The sequence below is a fragment of the Drosophila sulfurigaster genome, chromosome 2R (assembly GCF_023558435.1).
Source record: "Drosophila sulfurigaster albostrigata strain 15112-1811.04 chromosome 2R, ASM2355843v2, whole genome shotgun sequence".
Classification (NCBI taxonomy): Eukaryota; Metazoa; Arthropoda; class Insecta; order Diptera; family Drosophilidae; genus Drosophila; species Drosophila sulfurigaster.
Genome location: NC_084882.1, coordinates 18,931,364 through 18,947,837, shown reverse-complemented (window position 1 = coordinate 18,947,837; position 16,474 = coordinate 18,931,364). Strand labels below are relative to the sequence as shown.

At 37.4% G+C, this 16,474-nt stretch overlaps 2 protein-coding genes across 2 annotated transcripts; both read left to right on the top strand.

The window, feature by feature from the left end:
• The first annotated feature begins 1,478 nt into the window (after positions 1-1,478).
• On the top strand, positions 1,479-8,941 carry LOC133838548 (acyl-CoA Delta-9 desaturase). Its single transcript, XM_062269695.1, is given in 7 exon segments — positions 1,479-1,724; positions 5,892-6,287; positions 6,289-6,358; positions 7,732-7,862; positions 7,924-8,315; positions 8,377-8,552; positions 8,614-8,941. Coding segments are annotated over 6 exon segments (1,314 nt in total). The 5' UTR covers positions 1,479-1,724; positions 5,892-5,906; the 3' UTR covers positions 8,778-8,941.
• A 182-nt stretch (positions 8,942-9,123) lies between these two features.
• LOC133838549 (acyl-CoA Delta-9 desaturase) lies at positions 9,124-10,555 on the top strand. Its single transcript, XM_062269696.1, has 4 exons — positions 9,124-9,361; positions 9,414-9,544; positions 9,668-9,873; positions 9,936-10,555. The coding sequence occupies exons 1-4, from the start codon at positions 9,181-9,183 to the stop codon at positions 10,429-10,431; spliced, it is 1,014 nt and encodes a 337-aa protein (XP_062125680.1). The 5' UTR covers positions 9,124-9,180; the 3' UTR covers positions 10,432-10,555.
• Positions 10,556-16,474: the final 5,919 nt, after the last annotated feature.

The window sequence follows — 16,474 nt, the reverse complement described above, 5'->3', positions numbered from 1 at the left end:
CATAATAATAATTCTGACAATTACGTTTTTGATTGAAGATTGTTTAAAGGTTACTTGTTCATCATCTATTCAAATAAAAAATATACATTTATGGAACATTACATCTACATTCTACATTCGTTTTTCGAATTTCATATGAAACCATTTTATATACAGAAATATATTATTTTACCACAAGTTCCATGGGTAACTAATGATAAATTGTTTTTCCATTAAAAATTATCGTCATAAATACATAATCAAAAGAAACAAGAAAAATAGCGCCCCCATAAAATATGATTATACGATAATTTCCTAATGGGGGTCCATACGAGTATATCAATAAAAAATATAAATAGAAAAAGGAAAAAAATTGAAATAGAAGAAATCATGAATAATAAAACAAATTCAATTTAAAATGTTACAGACAAGATCATCAATTGATAACACTTTTGAATTCTTTCGTTTTCGGGTATCAAATACATATGTAGTTAAAGAGCAGAAAAAAAGACAAAACAACAAAAAAAATAGATAGATAACCACGCGCTCAGCAAGTGCCTGAACCGCATAGAGTTCCCGCCTTTCGATATGGGAAACCTAAAGCCCAGACATGCAACATAGTCCGACCAGACGGGGCCAATTTTGAACACGCTAAGGCGATGCGATAATGACACTGACTAAGCAACAAACAAACACAAATAAATGAGCGGAGTGGAGAGGGAAATTGACGTGAGTGGAGAGAGAGAGAGTGAGAGCAAGAGAGAGAAAGAGAGAGTAAGAGAGTGAGAGTGAGCGTGAGCGAGAGAGTGAGAACAAGCAACAAGCGTGCTCGAGGGGGCCTAAAACAAAACTGGGTTAACACAAGCATTAATCAGCGACGGCAAATGTTGGCTTTGCCGATATTAACGAGCTTTGTTTGAAGTCTGTTGCGATGACGAAATGCCGGCTACACACAGCTCAGCACAGCGGCTGTTGCTCACCCCTAACCGTTTACCCGCTAACCCGCTAACTCACTGCTTAACCGTTTCTGTCGACGACGCCAACGCCAACGCCTACTCAATCAGCGAATGAGAGAACCCAACTGCTTCTGCTGCTCAGGCATTGACTTTGAACTACAATTTTCTTAGGCGCGCAGTCAAGCGGGTTTCTGATGTTTACGGAATGTGTGAGCACAACAGAAAATAGTAAATAACGAGCGAGTGGAGACAGCGACAGTGGGCAGCGGGGCAGCACAGTGGGAACCGGGTAGATAATAGTAGAGTTGCGGCCCGAAGTGAGAACAAACGGAACAAAAAAAAAACAACTAAACAAGCAGCCAAATAAAAGTGAAATAAAAATTGAATAGAGGCGACGCTGTTGCTAGCGCCAATTGCTGCTACACGCTCCACACTACACGCTCCACGCTCCATGCTCCAAAGCGACGTCGACGCCGCTGACGCCGCCGCCGACGCGTTAGCTCTTGTGGATGTGGATGTAAATGTCGGCCAGTTGAGCATTGGCTGTTAGTCATTTGAGTTCGTTCGGTTGGTGAACAGCAACACAGCAACGCAGAACACAGTACACAGAACGCGATAGGCGACGTCGCGAGAACGCAACTGCACCGCACCGCACCGCACCAAACAAGAAAAAAAACACCAAAACTAATAATTTAGATTATTTTTTGCGGTAGTTCCGAAGTACGCCAACAACCACGAAAGGAACCTCAAACCGCCTCAAACTCTACACAACAACAACAACAATTAAATGTGCGTTGCGCATAACTTACAAAGTATTTAACACAACAATTATTTCCTCATAATTCCGAAAAATAACGGAGATTTCAGTACAGCAAAGCGAAGCTGAGATCCAATGAAATATCATTTAAGAAGAATATCTGACGTCAGCAAATTTGTCAGATTCTGTGTTAGATGCGACATGAGCGCGCATTCGGTTTGCAATAAAAATAAGAAACAACAATAAATAGTTAACAATTCATTGGCTAAAAGTGCAACCCTTTCAAAACACAACTTACTTTAACCATAATGAGTTTTGCAATTAGTTTGTTGCACACATTATATGCGTAATATGTCAACTAAAACGAGTTTATATAACTCTCGACTATTTGTTTAAAGATTGCCACTAAAAATAGCAGATGAATTATTTAAAAATTCATGCATAAAACACACGATGAAATCAAGAAACCTCCGACAAAAAAACACACATGTGAGATTCGAAAAGTTGTTGGCATTTGATCATTTTGAACTTGCTTCCAAAACGAATTCTTGGGAAATAATTTCCCCCATAATTGATCACGTTTGAAGTTCAAATTCGAAGCAATATTGTCAGCAGTTTATTTTTCCGACTTGATTCCAAATAAAATTCTCGAATTTTATTTGGGGGCAATCATGTTCTCATGTTTATTATGAATACACACGCATTTTTACTCATAAATTCAAGTGGGCTTCCTCAAAGAAAACTTTGTCCCTCACACTTGATGTGTTCTCAAAAAAGCTCTATAAATTAATTTCATTTTCTTTAGCTCTATCAAAAGAAATTCCAAATTCTGCTAGAAGCTAAAGTTATTAAAAGTTTTTCACTTTGAATTCGAAATAGAATTTGTATATTTTATTAGGTGGAAATTTTGGCAATTTCATTAGTTTCGAATTCATATAAATTAAATTGTATATAAAAATAAATATATGTACATATATTTCAATCGAAATTCTTGGCTGAAATTGCGAATTTTCAGATGAAAAAATTTATTCCAATTAATTAATCGAATGACAAAATAAATATTTTTGTTTATAGATCATACAATCGTATTGTACACAGGGTGTCTCAAATTCGCATAAACTCAGCGAGCGATGAGCTCACTCGATGTTTCGAATCTGATGCAAAATATCTGCGTGTAGTTTTGTCCAGTTTTGTTCCCATCTGAAACAATTGAGAGATAGTTGAATTACAAGCTCAGCTTTAGGTTTTGAAACAAATTAAAAATAATTCGCTGTTAGCCGTGTTTCAATTATGGGTACACAAAATGTACCACAGATGGCAATTAAATAATTGTTTGATATTAACTGCGCCAGCTGAGAGAGAGTCAAGCTGTAATTGTGTCGCCTGCTCATTAAATATACACTCAAGGCGTATACTTAATATGGGTGGCAGCTTAACTAATGAAATTCGTTACATATGTACACCCCGTTAACCATATTTAATCAGTTCAGGTCGTTAATAATTTAATACATTTTCGACTGATTGCAAAATTAAAGTGCCACCGCGTCTGTCTTGGAACTGAAAGTAAAATACTTTAGTTTCGTTCTGTTAGTTGTTCCTTGATAAGCGACATGGAAAATTTCCAATCAAATTGTCATTGAAAATTGGCCCAAAAGAAGATGGAGGGGGAACTGGAACTACGATTAGTTTTCAATTTTATTTATTTTCTTTCATTTACTCAAACTCTCAGTGTTGTTATTGTTATGCTGATAGGGACGCGTCGACGTTGTCAGGCAGCAATTGGCAAATGTTTTGAGAACTCGGCCAATGGGCGGGCGGTCAAATTCATGGCCGCCTTCGTTTCTCCCGCCAAGCAAATCAAGCGTCTACTCTAACGAACGTCAATAAAACTGATGGCGCTGGCCTCTTTTTATTGTTTATTATTATTTATTATTAAGCGTAATAGATTTCGTTGTCGTTGTCCCTGTCCCTGTCACTGTTGCTGCGTTGCCAAGTTGGGCCAAGTTGTGGCCCAGCCAAAAAGAGAAGCTATACACGAGCAGTGCTGCTGAATTGTGTATATTAAATATAATTTATGCATGCTCGCACCCGAACCAACTCCGCCCACGCTCCCAAGCTCCCACGTTCGCGTGTGTTGGCCCAATGAAAATGTTGATCAATTCCTGTGACACGCTCCCAACTGGGTTAACCGGCAACTGGGTTCCACTTCCCTTAATTGCCCTTCGAAAGCTTAGCTTGGGACTCGAACACACAATACTCTTCAAATTTCCCATTGCTCTTTCTTCTACATTTTTGTTTGTATCAAATTAGCATGTTTAGCATATTGTGCGTTCAGTGGTCTTTTTCTAATTAAAAGACACAAATTCAAAACGGGGCGTGTACTCGATGTCACCACGCGGGGGACATCGACGTCGTTGTGGTCATTAATATCAACAGCAGTCGCACACGGGGCGTATGATGAATGCCGGCAAAATAAATTATTCATACGCCGAGCTTTACGAGCCGAAAGATACTTCTCTGCTTATCTTATCTGGTAACGTAACCAATCACAGACACACATCGAGTACTCCCTGTCTCAGGGTCAAAATCTACTCTACGTTAAGCCTGATAGCGAAACATGAAACATCGGAGCACTTAATTGCATAACCAAGGAGTTGCCGTTGAGTCATCCGACACCTGTTTGAGTGTGAGTCACAATCCCAATTACCTGATTATTGATCAAAATCATCACAAATATTATGGCCTGCCAGGTGGCCACCTAAACCTCTAAACATCAGTTATCAGTTGGCAAACAAAAATTTTGAATGAACTTCTGACTACCAGACGATCGTATTTTGTTTTTTGTTTTTCTTCTTCTGCCTGCCTAATGTGAGTATGCCAGGTGTTAGCCGCTTATCACTAGGCCATATCTCATTAACACACATACGCAGCCGGGCTTTTGCTTTGCAATTTATGGCTTTTTATATATGTCTGATACTTTCTGTTACTTTATTTTTGCAACTGATAACACCTTCGGGAGTATTACCTATTGCCGAAAAATCATCGACGCAACGTGACATTGCTTTTGCAACCCATTTGTCAGCTATTTTAATCTTTCACTACCCAAAATTTGCGCACTGAGTCGTCTGCGTTATTGTTTTGCCCTTTGGCACTGCGATTTGTTTTCTTTTTTTTATGCCACTGTATTGTGACATATTTATTCTTAATCAAAGTGATGAGATTACAAATTGCCACACGTAAGGCAAACGTGCATTTTTTATTGCCTTTCTATTTGATGACAATTTTATCTTTTAATGAAGCGAGGTAAACACATTTTAATTTTCTTACAAATCCTTTTTCACAGCAAATGTTTATTTTTAAAAGCTATATCATAAATCAGTTGCAAAAAGCTCTTTTAAATATGTATGCTTTATTTTTAGTTATCAATTTGAATTTCCATTTCTTAATCACATTCCACAATTTGTTACTTTTTCGACTATTCATAGTTAAGTTTTGTTTGGCAAAAGAAATAGGTAAATAATTCATTGCTTAACTTTGTTTTCATATGAAATAAAAATGAGACTTTCGATTTCAATGCTGCATATTAAAATAGAATGCTCTGGAAAAGCAATTCGAGGTGAACAAACTTGCTTATCAAAATTACAAGCAAAGTTTCTTCTGCGAAAATTGCGAGATTCATCCAAGTTATCAGATGAGTGTGGGTACTTTTTTTTGTGGTTTACGATTGCTATCTAGATTAGTTCTGTATCGTGTTGTGGAATAGTGACAATGTCGAAGCCAATTGGTTTTTATTTACAAACGAGCAGTGCTTAATAAGATAAGTTAAGAAAGTTGCGTAACTGCAAACGAGCTGAGCTAAACTGAACTAAACTGCGATAAGAGACAAAAGGAATAGAGAAATCGGCTATGTACAACATTAGCAACAAGTTTGAACCATGCTAATGCCAAAGGCAAACTTGTCGAGTTCAATGCTTGACGATGATCAAAGTAGACCTGGGGAGACATGTGAGGCACATTGAATATTTTCACACCCATTACATACGGGTATAAATATTTAACTGCTGCTGCCTGCCTGGTTGTGTGTTTGTTCAAAAGTCGCATATAAATAGTTGGTATTATGGCAGGCCTAAAGTTCAATTAGCACATCGGCGGCGATGGTGATTTCGGTTACTCATCTGTTAAAAATTCTATCCTTACAGCAGATCACGATCACGATGTGCCTTTCAACGCCCACGCCCCCAAAGAGTGGACAGAGCAACGGCACTTGTTGCCTCACTCCCGAAGCCATGTGCAGCAATGCAACCAACAACAACAATAATGACAACAGCAACAACAACAATAATAATAATAATAATAACACGGATCAAACTGATACTCAACTGAAACACAGAAGCCATGCCACAGATGCTAAACAAAACAAAACCAAAGAACAAGCCGATACAGATGATAATTTGGGCTACAAAGAGGAGAACGCAGTGTACAAAGAGTACGCCGACAAGGCTCAGCAGATCGCCAAGGAGGCTGAACAGCAGAAAGAAGAAGTGGAAGAGGAATACCATCCGCAGATCAGATGGCCTGATCTTGGGGCACAAACCTTTTTTGCACGTTGGCGCCCTCTATGGTGCCTATCTGCTATTCTACGCCAAGTTCTACACATTCCTTTGGGGTAAGTAAACATCGCTTTGGGTTTAAATTTGTGGGAAACAAAATGGAACTTTTATGTAGGTTATGGAATATGTCAACCATAAGAACCAAAACTACAAAATTCCTGCGACAGCGAATATGACTTAGCGGTTTGATGTTGGCTGTAAATAGTGATTTCTGTGGTATTCCCTATACTATAATTATAAGAAAATATAAATTCTGAGCATAAATGATTCACAAATGCCATAGTTTTTTTAACAAATGACTCATTAAATTCAATCGGCCCATATATAATAAATATAACTTTTCTTATCAAGAATTTGCAAATCTACTAGTTATCCGCCAAATAATATACATATTACACATATATATGTGTATGTACGTACACATAAATTGTGCTGATATAGAAACCCTAGAGACAGCTGTATAAGTGCTATACCCATCGAGTATATATAGATTGGCTTATAAGGAAAGAGTTGTATGATAATAAATTTTAGTTTAAAGATTTCTTATCGTTTGAGGAAACTTGTTGAATTGGTGCATTCGTATAAATTAAAAAAGTTCTAACTTGTCCTATTTGATAGACCATATTTGAAGGTTATTTCCCTATTTAATATTTCTATTAAACTGGGATTAAAATGTGGGAAAAGTCAATACCACATAATGCTTGTTTTTAATAATGATTTACCTACTATACAAATTAGTCGATTAGCGAATATTAAACATAGTTTGATAATATATAATATCAATTAACAGTTTAGATTAAATATTTGTTAAAATTAATAAAAATACTTAGAGATAACATTCCTTGATAATATTCTGATGATAATAGTATTAAAATGTTGGTTAATATTGATATTCTATACAAATTAGTTGATTTGAGTATTAAGAGACAACAATTTACTCTTTAAAAGTAATAGAACTACTTGCAATACAATTAGTTCTCGATTGTAGTTAAAACTGTGCGTTGATTGGGATTTGACATAGGTAATGCTCTATTTTCATCTATGTGGGGAAGTCATTTGGGTCAGTGAACTTTGATCGCTCGTAATTAAAGTTAACGAACGCTTCAATTGGCACTCATCAGTCGAAAATAAAAATCATTCGTCGATCGACACGACACAATTTCCATATGCAAGAGGCGAAAACTCTCTAGGTAAATGGGCCGAGGTCTGACGCATAAACCACACACAAATATAGGGGCATACAATATGTTGTTATATAATATAGCATAGTATATAGTATGTTATATCATCAGTCTCGGCAAAGTCGATGAAGCGCGAAGCAAAGTTCGCACAATGAATGATCGCCCCAAAAATTATACTAAATGCTGACAAATTAATCGAAATGTTGTTGTTAATGCTTCTCTCTTCCCTTCCCCCTTCTTCCTTGCAGCTGCTGTCTTAATTTTTGTATCGGGAATTGGCATTACGGCTGGAGCACATCGTCTGTGGTCACACAAGTCTTATAATGCATCGTTGCCACTGCGCATTGTCTTGGCCTTCATGTTCTCCATTGCGGGACAGGTGAGCAAGCCACTTATTCCCATTATTTGCCTTGGCTAAATTCTTCAAATGTACTTTTCAGCGCGATGCTTATACCTGGGCCCTGGATCATAGAATACATCACAAATTCTCCGAGACGGATGCCGATCCGCACAACGTGAATCGCGGCTTCTTCTTTGCCCACGTTGGCTGGCTGTTTCTCACGCCTCATCCCAAGGTGATTGCCAAGCGCAAGGTGATCGATATGTCCGATCTGGAGGCCGATGCCGTTGTAATGTTCCAACGCAAATATTATATACCGCTCTTTGCGCTCTGCTCGATCATCTTGCCGGTGGTGGTGCCCTGGTATTTCTGGCAGGAGGATCTCTGGATGTCTTTCTGGATCAACTTCACTATGCGTTTCACCTGGACTCTGAATGTGGCTTTCTTTGTGAACAGCGTGGCGCATATGTACGGCAACAAACCATACGACAAGTGAGTTAGGAAATATATTTCCACTATTGTCTTTGCTATAAAGTGTAATTTCCCTTTGCAGAAACATCTCATCCGTCGAAGTGCCAGTTGTTTCGTTCCTCGCCATGGGCGAGGGCTGGCACAACTATCATCATGTGTTCCCCTGGGATTACAAGACCGGCGAGTTCGGCAACTACACGCTGAACATCACCACCGGCTTCATTGACTTGTGTGCACGCCTCGGTTTGGCTAGCGGACGTAAGCTTAGCTTTAAACCATGTGTATGTGATCACACTTTAATTCCCTTTTATTTCTTTAGGCAAATCGGTGTCTCCCGACATGGTGAAGCGTCGTGCCGCCAAGTGTGGAGATGGCTCGCGTTTCCTCAGCGATGAGTACGCCCACAAGAATCAGGTCTGGGGCTTTGGAGATCGCGATCTGCCGTGCGAGGATATTGTGGAGCTGGCCAAGATGCAGAATTAGTATTAATCGTTGTATTAAACAAAAGCCTGTGTTTTACGTAGACTCATAAGTTATAGTATACTATATTTAATCGCACGTACCAAGCAACTCTGCACCACTGTTCGCCTTATGTCGTTGCTATATTGTTACTTACCCCAGGGCATTAAACTATTCTATTTAACAAACAGTCGCTTTTAATTAAATCGCTTACAATCAAACCTCGCTAAAGACGAACATCGACAATGAAAGCGACACGCGTGACGCCCCAAAATTATTCAGAAGAAAATTATTCATGCATATGCAAGTGGGGAGATCAAGGGGGCCACATTTAGGGTACTCTTGTACTCTTGAACCAGGAATGAATTACGCCGCGTTTTAGTAGCGCCTAAGACAGCGTGTGCAACAGTTCGGCAAGTATTTCAACATGGGATCCACGAGTCAAGCGAAAGCCAGCAGTGGCAAGGATGTCTTCATTTCGGAGGCCGATTTCAAGAAAAGGGATGCCGTCTGGCCGTTGGTCTTGTTCTACATCCATGTCTACATTCTGGGTACAACGGGCATTTATATAGCCTGGACAGGCGCCTCATGGTCCACAATTTTATTTAGTAAGTTCTAAGTCTAGCTAGACAATTTCCTTACTTACCTTTTGCTTGGTAGCTGCACTGACCACATTGTTGGGCATTTTGGGCGTCACTGTGGGCGTGCATCGACTGTGGGCACATCGCACTTTCACTGCCACGGCGCCGCTGCGTTTATTCCTCATGCTCTGCCAAACGATGGCTGGTCAGGTGAGTTAGTGGCGCCATCTATGTGGCGTTGCGGCGAGCAAAAGCTGCAGCGAAAGCTTCGCTTAGCTCAGACAACCACCCAAAGCGGTTAACAACGTGGTTATCATGAATTACCGTTTGCAGGGCTCGATCTACAGTCGCGTTCAGGCGCATCGCTTACATCACGCCAAGTTCCATCAGGATGAGGATCCGTATTACAGCAAATTGGGTTTTCTGCACGCTCAGCTGCATGGCAATCTGTTTCGTTATTCGCGTCAGCAAGAACAATTGCTGGTCGAAATCGACATGTCCGACATTGAGAGCGACAAGATTGTGATGCTCCAGAAACGGTAGGAGATCTTATAACCTCAATTCATGGAGGGTTTACTTCATCTTTCAATCCCCTCCACAGCTTCTATGTGCTACTCTACATTGTGCTTAATGTGCTGGTGCCCCTGAATACTCCCTTCCAATACTTTGGCGAAACCTTTGGCGTTGCCATGTTCGTTGGCTTCTGGCTTCGCAGTTTGATAGTGTTAAACGTGGGCGATTTGGTCAACTCATCGCACTTTGTCTGGGGTATTCAGAAGGACTTTAAGCCCACCGATTCGAATAGCATTTTCTTCATTACGAAATCGTTTTGGCCGCAGTTCCATTATCTGCTGCCCAACGACTATCAGAGCGGCGAGTTTGGTGACTATGCCAAGGGAACGGGCACCATAATGATTCGTGTGTTTGCTGCCCTCAATTTGGCCAAGGATCTGCGCACCATTTCCTCGGTGGCAGTGCGCAAAGGTTTGGTCATGGCTGTGGAGACGAAGCGGCCGATAGTCGAGTGCATTGAGGAGCAGGTGAAGCTGGAGAAGTTGCCGGAAAATCACTTTCTCAATCGTGAAAAGTTCATGTGAGGCGTAGAGAGAGAGAGAGAGGAAGTGCACTTTTGGCTATCTAACATAGTATGTCTTTAAGCATTAAATAAACTAAAATAGCATACAAATAAAACCGCAGATTTATAGCCGAAAGGCAAAAGCAGTTAACACTAATTATTGGTGTAGCTAAAAGAAAACCGCTTCAAGTCTTGAAAAAGGTGCAGCTCGATGGATTTCCCAATGCGCACGATAAGACCAAAAACCATCGAGTTAAAACCCACACTCCACTGGCTTTAACTTGGCCCTAAACACGCTCACAAATCAACATAATTACCGACCACAAAATGCCATTCGATTTGGCAATACGCATAGAGTAGATTCACTCCGACAAAGGCTTTCCCAAGTCTATCTTCTGTCCATCGTATCAGGTTCATTCGGATCACTTTGACGTCGCATCAGGTTTTTTTTTTTTTGTCGAGCATAGTCGATAGATAGATCGTTGCGTTGATATTGGGGATGAATGTTTGGTTGGGTCGGTCATTGCTTTGTGCAGGCACTTTAAACAAATTAAATGAGTCGCACTCAATAAATTATCACTAATACGCAATGTTTGCCCAGCGCTTGATTGATGCGTCAATATTTGAGCACTCGAAGCCCGCACAGAAGCCTGTTTTTCACATTTGGCCTAGCTGCCATCGAGTACTATAGCCAAGTACTTTAGGATCGACTAAAAGCCAGGCAGAAAAAATCGCTATTCTATATATCCCCAGCAGGCAGCCAGCCATCCAATCAGTCAGTTAGTCAATCAGTCAGTTGACTCAAATATTGACTAATTAAACACTCTTTGGGCTAAGTTTGCGCTTGAGTTACGCCTAATCAAGCTGGGCGCGGTCAATTCCAGATCCGTTGCTGTGAAATAATGCCATATGAATGGCTCTTAAAACTATGGAAAATTTCGGCAGATTTAATAACTTAATAAGTGAACGTAGAATCTTTTCCAAGTTGCTGACAGTGAAAGATTACAAACCTTTTATAGAAGTTGAAAACAATAAATGCAATTTGGGTTTTCTTACAAATTTATAACAAACTACAATTATTCTGGTTTAAATCGAAAATAATATTTCGTTGGTTCCACATTTATATTTTCAGCAGCTTTACACTCGATTGAATTATAATTTTTGTTTGAGGAAATTTGAATTTTTCTTTTGCAGATTATTTCTTTATTTAGATGCAAACTTTGAAATATATTTTTGATTTATGTATGCATAAAATAATATTGCTATGAGCTCAAAATAAAATGTCTACTTTCTTTTTATTTTATCCATATTCTTTAATTTGCCAACAGCATTTTATTTTGTCTTCATTTTAAGAAAAGTTTTCTTATTAATTATTTTTTTTATATATAGAATTAAAACCAATAAAAAAGATACATTCGAGTGTGCTCGACTTCACTCTAAATATACTATACAATACAAAATATACAAGTTTGTCAGTCAAAGATACTAAGACAGTAAATATCTTCTACAGTCATAAGTACTGTAATTATTATTTCATGTGCTTCAAAATTACGCTTGCTATTCGATTTTTTCGATTTGCAGGTTCTGAAGTGAAGCAATTGCTGCCGAAAAAGTTATAGATCCAGTGTTTCTTACAGACAGACAGATGGACAGACAGACATAATCATAATATGTGTACTTTATGGGATTAGAGATGAGTGCTTCTGTCTGTTACATATTTTTCCTGCAGCTACAAACTTAACTTACTAAGCTACGGGTGTAGATTTCTTCTTTGTATTTTATAAGATTTCTAATTTGCAAGAACTAAACCAACTCAATATATAGTTATTATTAGAAATATCTCTATTTCGAATGCAAAGATAACTTCAAATATTTGCCTAAGAAGTTTAGGTACTCAAAACCCCGCTACTCATATTTTAGACTATATATATCGATATGCAAAAATAACTTCAAATGTTTGCCTAAGAAGTTTGGACACTCAAAGTGCCGCTACTCATATTTTACACCTTCGCACATGAGTAAATGTACATTGTGTGTGCCTAAGCCTAAGACTTCTATGCATCCATTTGATTTGAAAGACCTATAAAATCCATACAATTGTGGGTATTACACTTGCTGAGCTGAGTTGAGTTGAGTTGAGTTGAGTTGAGTTGAGCTGAGTTGAGGCACTTGTACCAAATCCTAATGGCTGTGAAGTGATTACTAATGAATTTGCCAGCTAAAAGCCGAAACACCTCTACGACTGACTGTGACTGTGACTCTGTCTGTGGCAGGCATAAATAAAGACACATCGAGACTGACTATCCATACATCAATGGATACAAACATAGGTATGTATGCGAATGAATAATATGAGTGTGTGTTGTGGATAGTTTTTTTGTTCACGCCTCGCTTAAGCATTGAGTTTGTTGCAAATTGCACTTGCGTTATGCCTGCTTTTGCGTTTTGTTATGTTAATTTACCTTTTTTTTTGTAGGTTGTTTTTAGTATCGTGTATGTTTTGGTTTTCTATTTTTTTTAGTTTTAGTTTTTTCGGTTTTTTTGTATTTTCAAAGGGAGAGAGAAGAGAGACAAAGTCAGTGAGCCGAGCTGAACTGAGCTGAGCGACAGTTGAAGGTTGCAGAGATACGCAATTTATTGTTGACTGCTTTAACAACAAATTGTGTAATGTTTATTAACTATTTACAAGTAATGCCTATGGCTAATGCAGAGCATTTTGGTACCGGAACGAAAAGAAACGCAACCGAATGGATGCTGCTTCGAATATGCTCGCAGCTCGAAGTGAGTATTCGTAGTGAGTACTCATAAATAACCCTGAGCAGTATTCAGTCTTGGCCAAAAGCAAAGCAAAGCCGAGCAAACTAATCGTCGACAAATTGTTTATTGAATGGCTTCAATGAATGGCTTTTGATTGTGGTGGGCATGGCCCAAAAAAAGCGGGAAATCATTAGTTCTCGATATTTACCGAATAGTATTTCAAATAGTGTACTTACCTTTGCTTTGTTTAGTCACTGATTTTACTATATAATAGTTAACAGCATTGTTCGTACATATATATATTTGCCAAGAATTCTTTTTGGGCTCATAATAAACGCTGACGCTGCGTAAAGTTGGCTAAGTGAAGCTGCGCAATAAATCACAAGTCGCTGTTGACTGATTGTGAGTGCCAGAATGAGTGTGTATGAGTGTTGGAGTACGAATACGAGTGTTTTAAACAGCGAATACGAATCAACACTCAGCGAATTGTCTACTGTTTGAGACAGCGTGTAAGCAAATAAAATAAATTGTCAATTCTTTATTGCCACCCTCTCTTTAAAAACTTTCAAGGTCTTCTCTTCGACTAAAGAACTTGAAGAATTTACACAATGTACAAAGTAATATACTAATTTAAGCAAGTGACATACGTACATGGTTATTTGTTAGAAACTGATTTCAGCATTTGTCGAAAATGTTGCATTACTCAGCTAAACTACTGACATTTTCAAATATAAAGTATATGTCATGTTCATATTTTTTTTTTAATATTTTATGCAAAATCCTACATGCTGTTTTTCCTTATTAAAATTTCACATTTATTTATTATAAATAATTGAAAGTATAAATTTCTATTTATAACTTAGCTTGTATACAATTTTATTTAATTTTGAAATTATTTGAAAGCAATTTCTCCATATTTAAATGCATTATTTAATCGGAATTTAAAAATAAATATTCATAATTTTACTTCCTTAACAATTTTGTGGAATCATTCACACATTAACTGTTTGAATATTCACTGCAAAGCTGGAAGCTACTTTTCCTTATATAAATATATCTATTAATAATGTTATAATCTAAAAATAAGCATGCGAATATCATTGTTGCGAATTTTGCTCTTATATAGAATTCGAGGATTTATTTGGGTTTATTTTTAAATGGGTCAAATTTATATTTAACTTTGAAAATGTTAACATTACCAAAAATGTTAGAATTTACCAAAAGGCGAGAGCTGTTTTTCCTTCTTTGAATGCATTACGCATAAGCTTAATTTATAATATATATATCCGAGATTGTTTTTTTTCCTTTTTTTAAATAAATTTACATTTTTAACTGGGTCAATAATTTGGGAATTCATATTATATAATTCATACAGTAGAAAGTTATAATTAAACAAAGCAGGCGTTTAAAACTAAATATAGGATGTTTTCTGCGATTGGATTTGTTTTTGTATTTTATATAAATTTCCATTTACGATTAAAGAGTTGTTCGCATATTAAATGCTTGAAATGTTTGCTATTTTTCTTACTTTTAAGTTAAATAAATTGTTTTTTTGTTAAGTAAGTTTACTTTTTAAATTGAACGAATAATTTAGAGGATTTAAAATATAATACATTATTAAGTTCGTAGTAAATGATGTGTTAAAAATAAGATAATATAATTTTGAGCTTATAATTGTTTTCTTTTTTTATTAAATTAAATAATTTGACAGAATATTAAATACAAGAATTATTTTAATACATTATTCAATTTAATTTGGATTTACAATACTGATATTGATGTTGTTCATTTTATGAAATTCACATATGCAATTGAATAATTTGATAGAATATGAAATGCAAGAACTGAAAACTGTTTTTCCTTCCTTAATATACATTATTCAGTTTTATGTGAACCTCGCACCAGTTAAAAAGTAAGTATACGTCATGTTGATATTTGGTTAATATAATTCTAAGATTCGGCTTTCTTCTTTGTCAATAAATTGTAGTTACGATTGCACTGCGACGCTAGACATAGAATATATTAAGGAATTTAGCATTTTAATTGACGTAAATTGAATTTCATTCGCAGCACTATGAACTCTAGCTTTTCTTGCAGTGCACACTCCTATGCTAATCTCCCATTCAGTCACTCACTTAAGGTGTGCATTGTCTTTAGTTTATGCACTATTTTATTTCATTTTGTGTTCGTTTTTCGTTTTTTTGTTTTTTTGTTGGTTTTTTTTTTTTGACAATTTCAAGCTGATGCTGAGCACAATTTGCTAATGTGTGAAGCTTACAACATAACCAACCGAATGTTTGGGTGTCTTTAAAGTGCTTGTGGGAGGTGAAGAGGGGGGGAGGAAGGAAAATGTAATAGTTGAGTTGAGAGACTGAGACTGAGACGATGACAGACAGAGCTCTGAATAGTCGCAAGTATTTTCGGTGTTTCGTTTACGAGGCGGGAGATTCCTTTTAATGCTCGCTTTTTATTTTAGTTCGCCGTTTTTTTTTTTTTTTTTTTTTTTGGTTTTGGTTTTGTTGCCTTTTAATTAAGTTTGGTTTTTGTCTTTTGTCGTTACGTAAAGAGAAAGCAACGCAGTCACTGTTGTTATTGTTGTTGTTGAACTTCATGATCATCGAACGGTTTTTGACTTTGGTCAACAAAAAAGCCAAAAACTGGAGAAGGCCACAAAACGAAGCGAGCAGCGACTCGTTGTTGTTGTTTTTGCTGCTGCTACTGCGAGGGGAACCCAATTTTAAATACACACACACATACACACACGAACATCCCATTGTGTGTGTGTTTGCTGCGATTTTGAGATTTTATAGGAGAGATTGATTGAGAAATTTCTACATACATATTATGCAAATACAATCAATAGGGCAGAATCAGTCGCTGGGCTGTTTTTATGAAATGTTTAAACTTTTGCACTTTTTTTTATTGTATTTCATCAGCGCCAATTTCAAAAAGAAATCGGCCTGATCTTTACAATAATTTGCATAAAACGCATATATGTAAATATGGAGTGTTTTATATATATAGTTTGTTCATAGTAAAATCTCGCTGACACTATTCGAGATTCTGTTTACTTTCGGGCAGTTGGCAACAACGGCAATTTAGCAAAATGTAAACAAGTTCTCTCTTGCGACATATTCTAGAACTCGTCCAAGCAAATTTGGACAAATAAATCGATAACAGTGACACCGATGAGTAATCGTTTTGCTCCAAAAGCAGCAGACTTCTTGACGTTTGTCTTTGCGACTGTTTTTGTACAGCGGCAACAACAAGACTGCAAAGATCAGCAGCAGCAACACCAACAACTACGC

Bases quoted from the DNA above. Each gene is read 5' to 3' on its own strand.
- LOC133838549 (XM_062269696.1), top strand. From the start codon at position 9,181: ATGGGATCCACGAGTCAAGCGAAAGCCAGCAGTGGCAAGGATGTCTTC. The intron at 9,362-9,413 runs GTAAGTTCTAAG...TTTGCTTGGTAG, and splicing joins ATGGTCCACAATTTTATTTA to CTGCACTGACCACATTGTTG. The intron at 9,874-9,935 runs GTAGGAGATCTT...TCCCCTCCACAG, and splicing joins ATTGTGATGCTCCAGAAACG to CTTCTATGTGCTACTCTACA.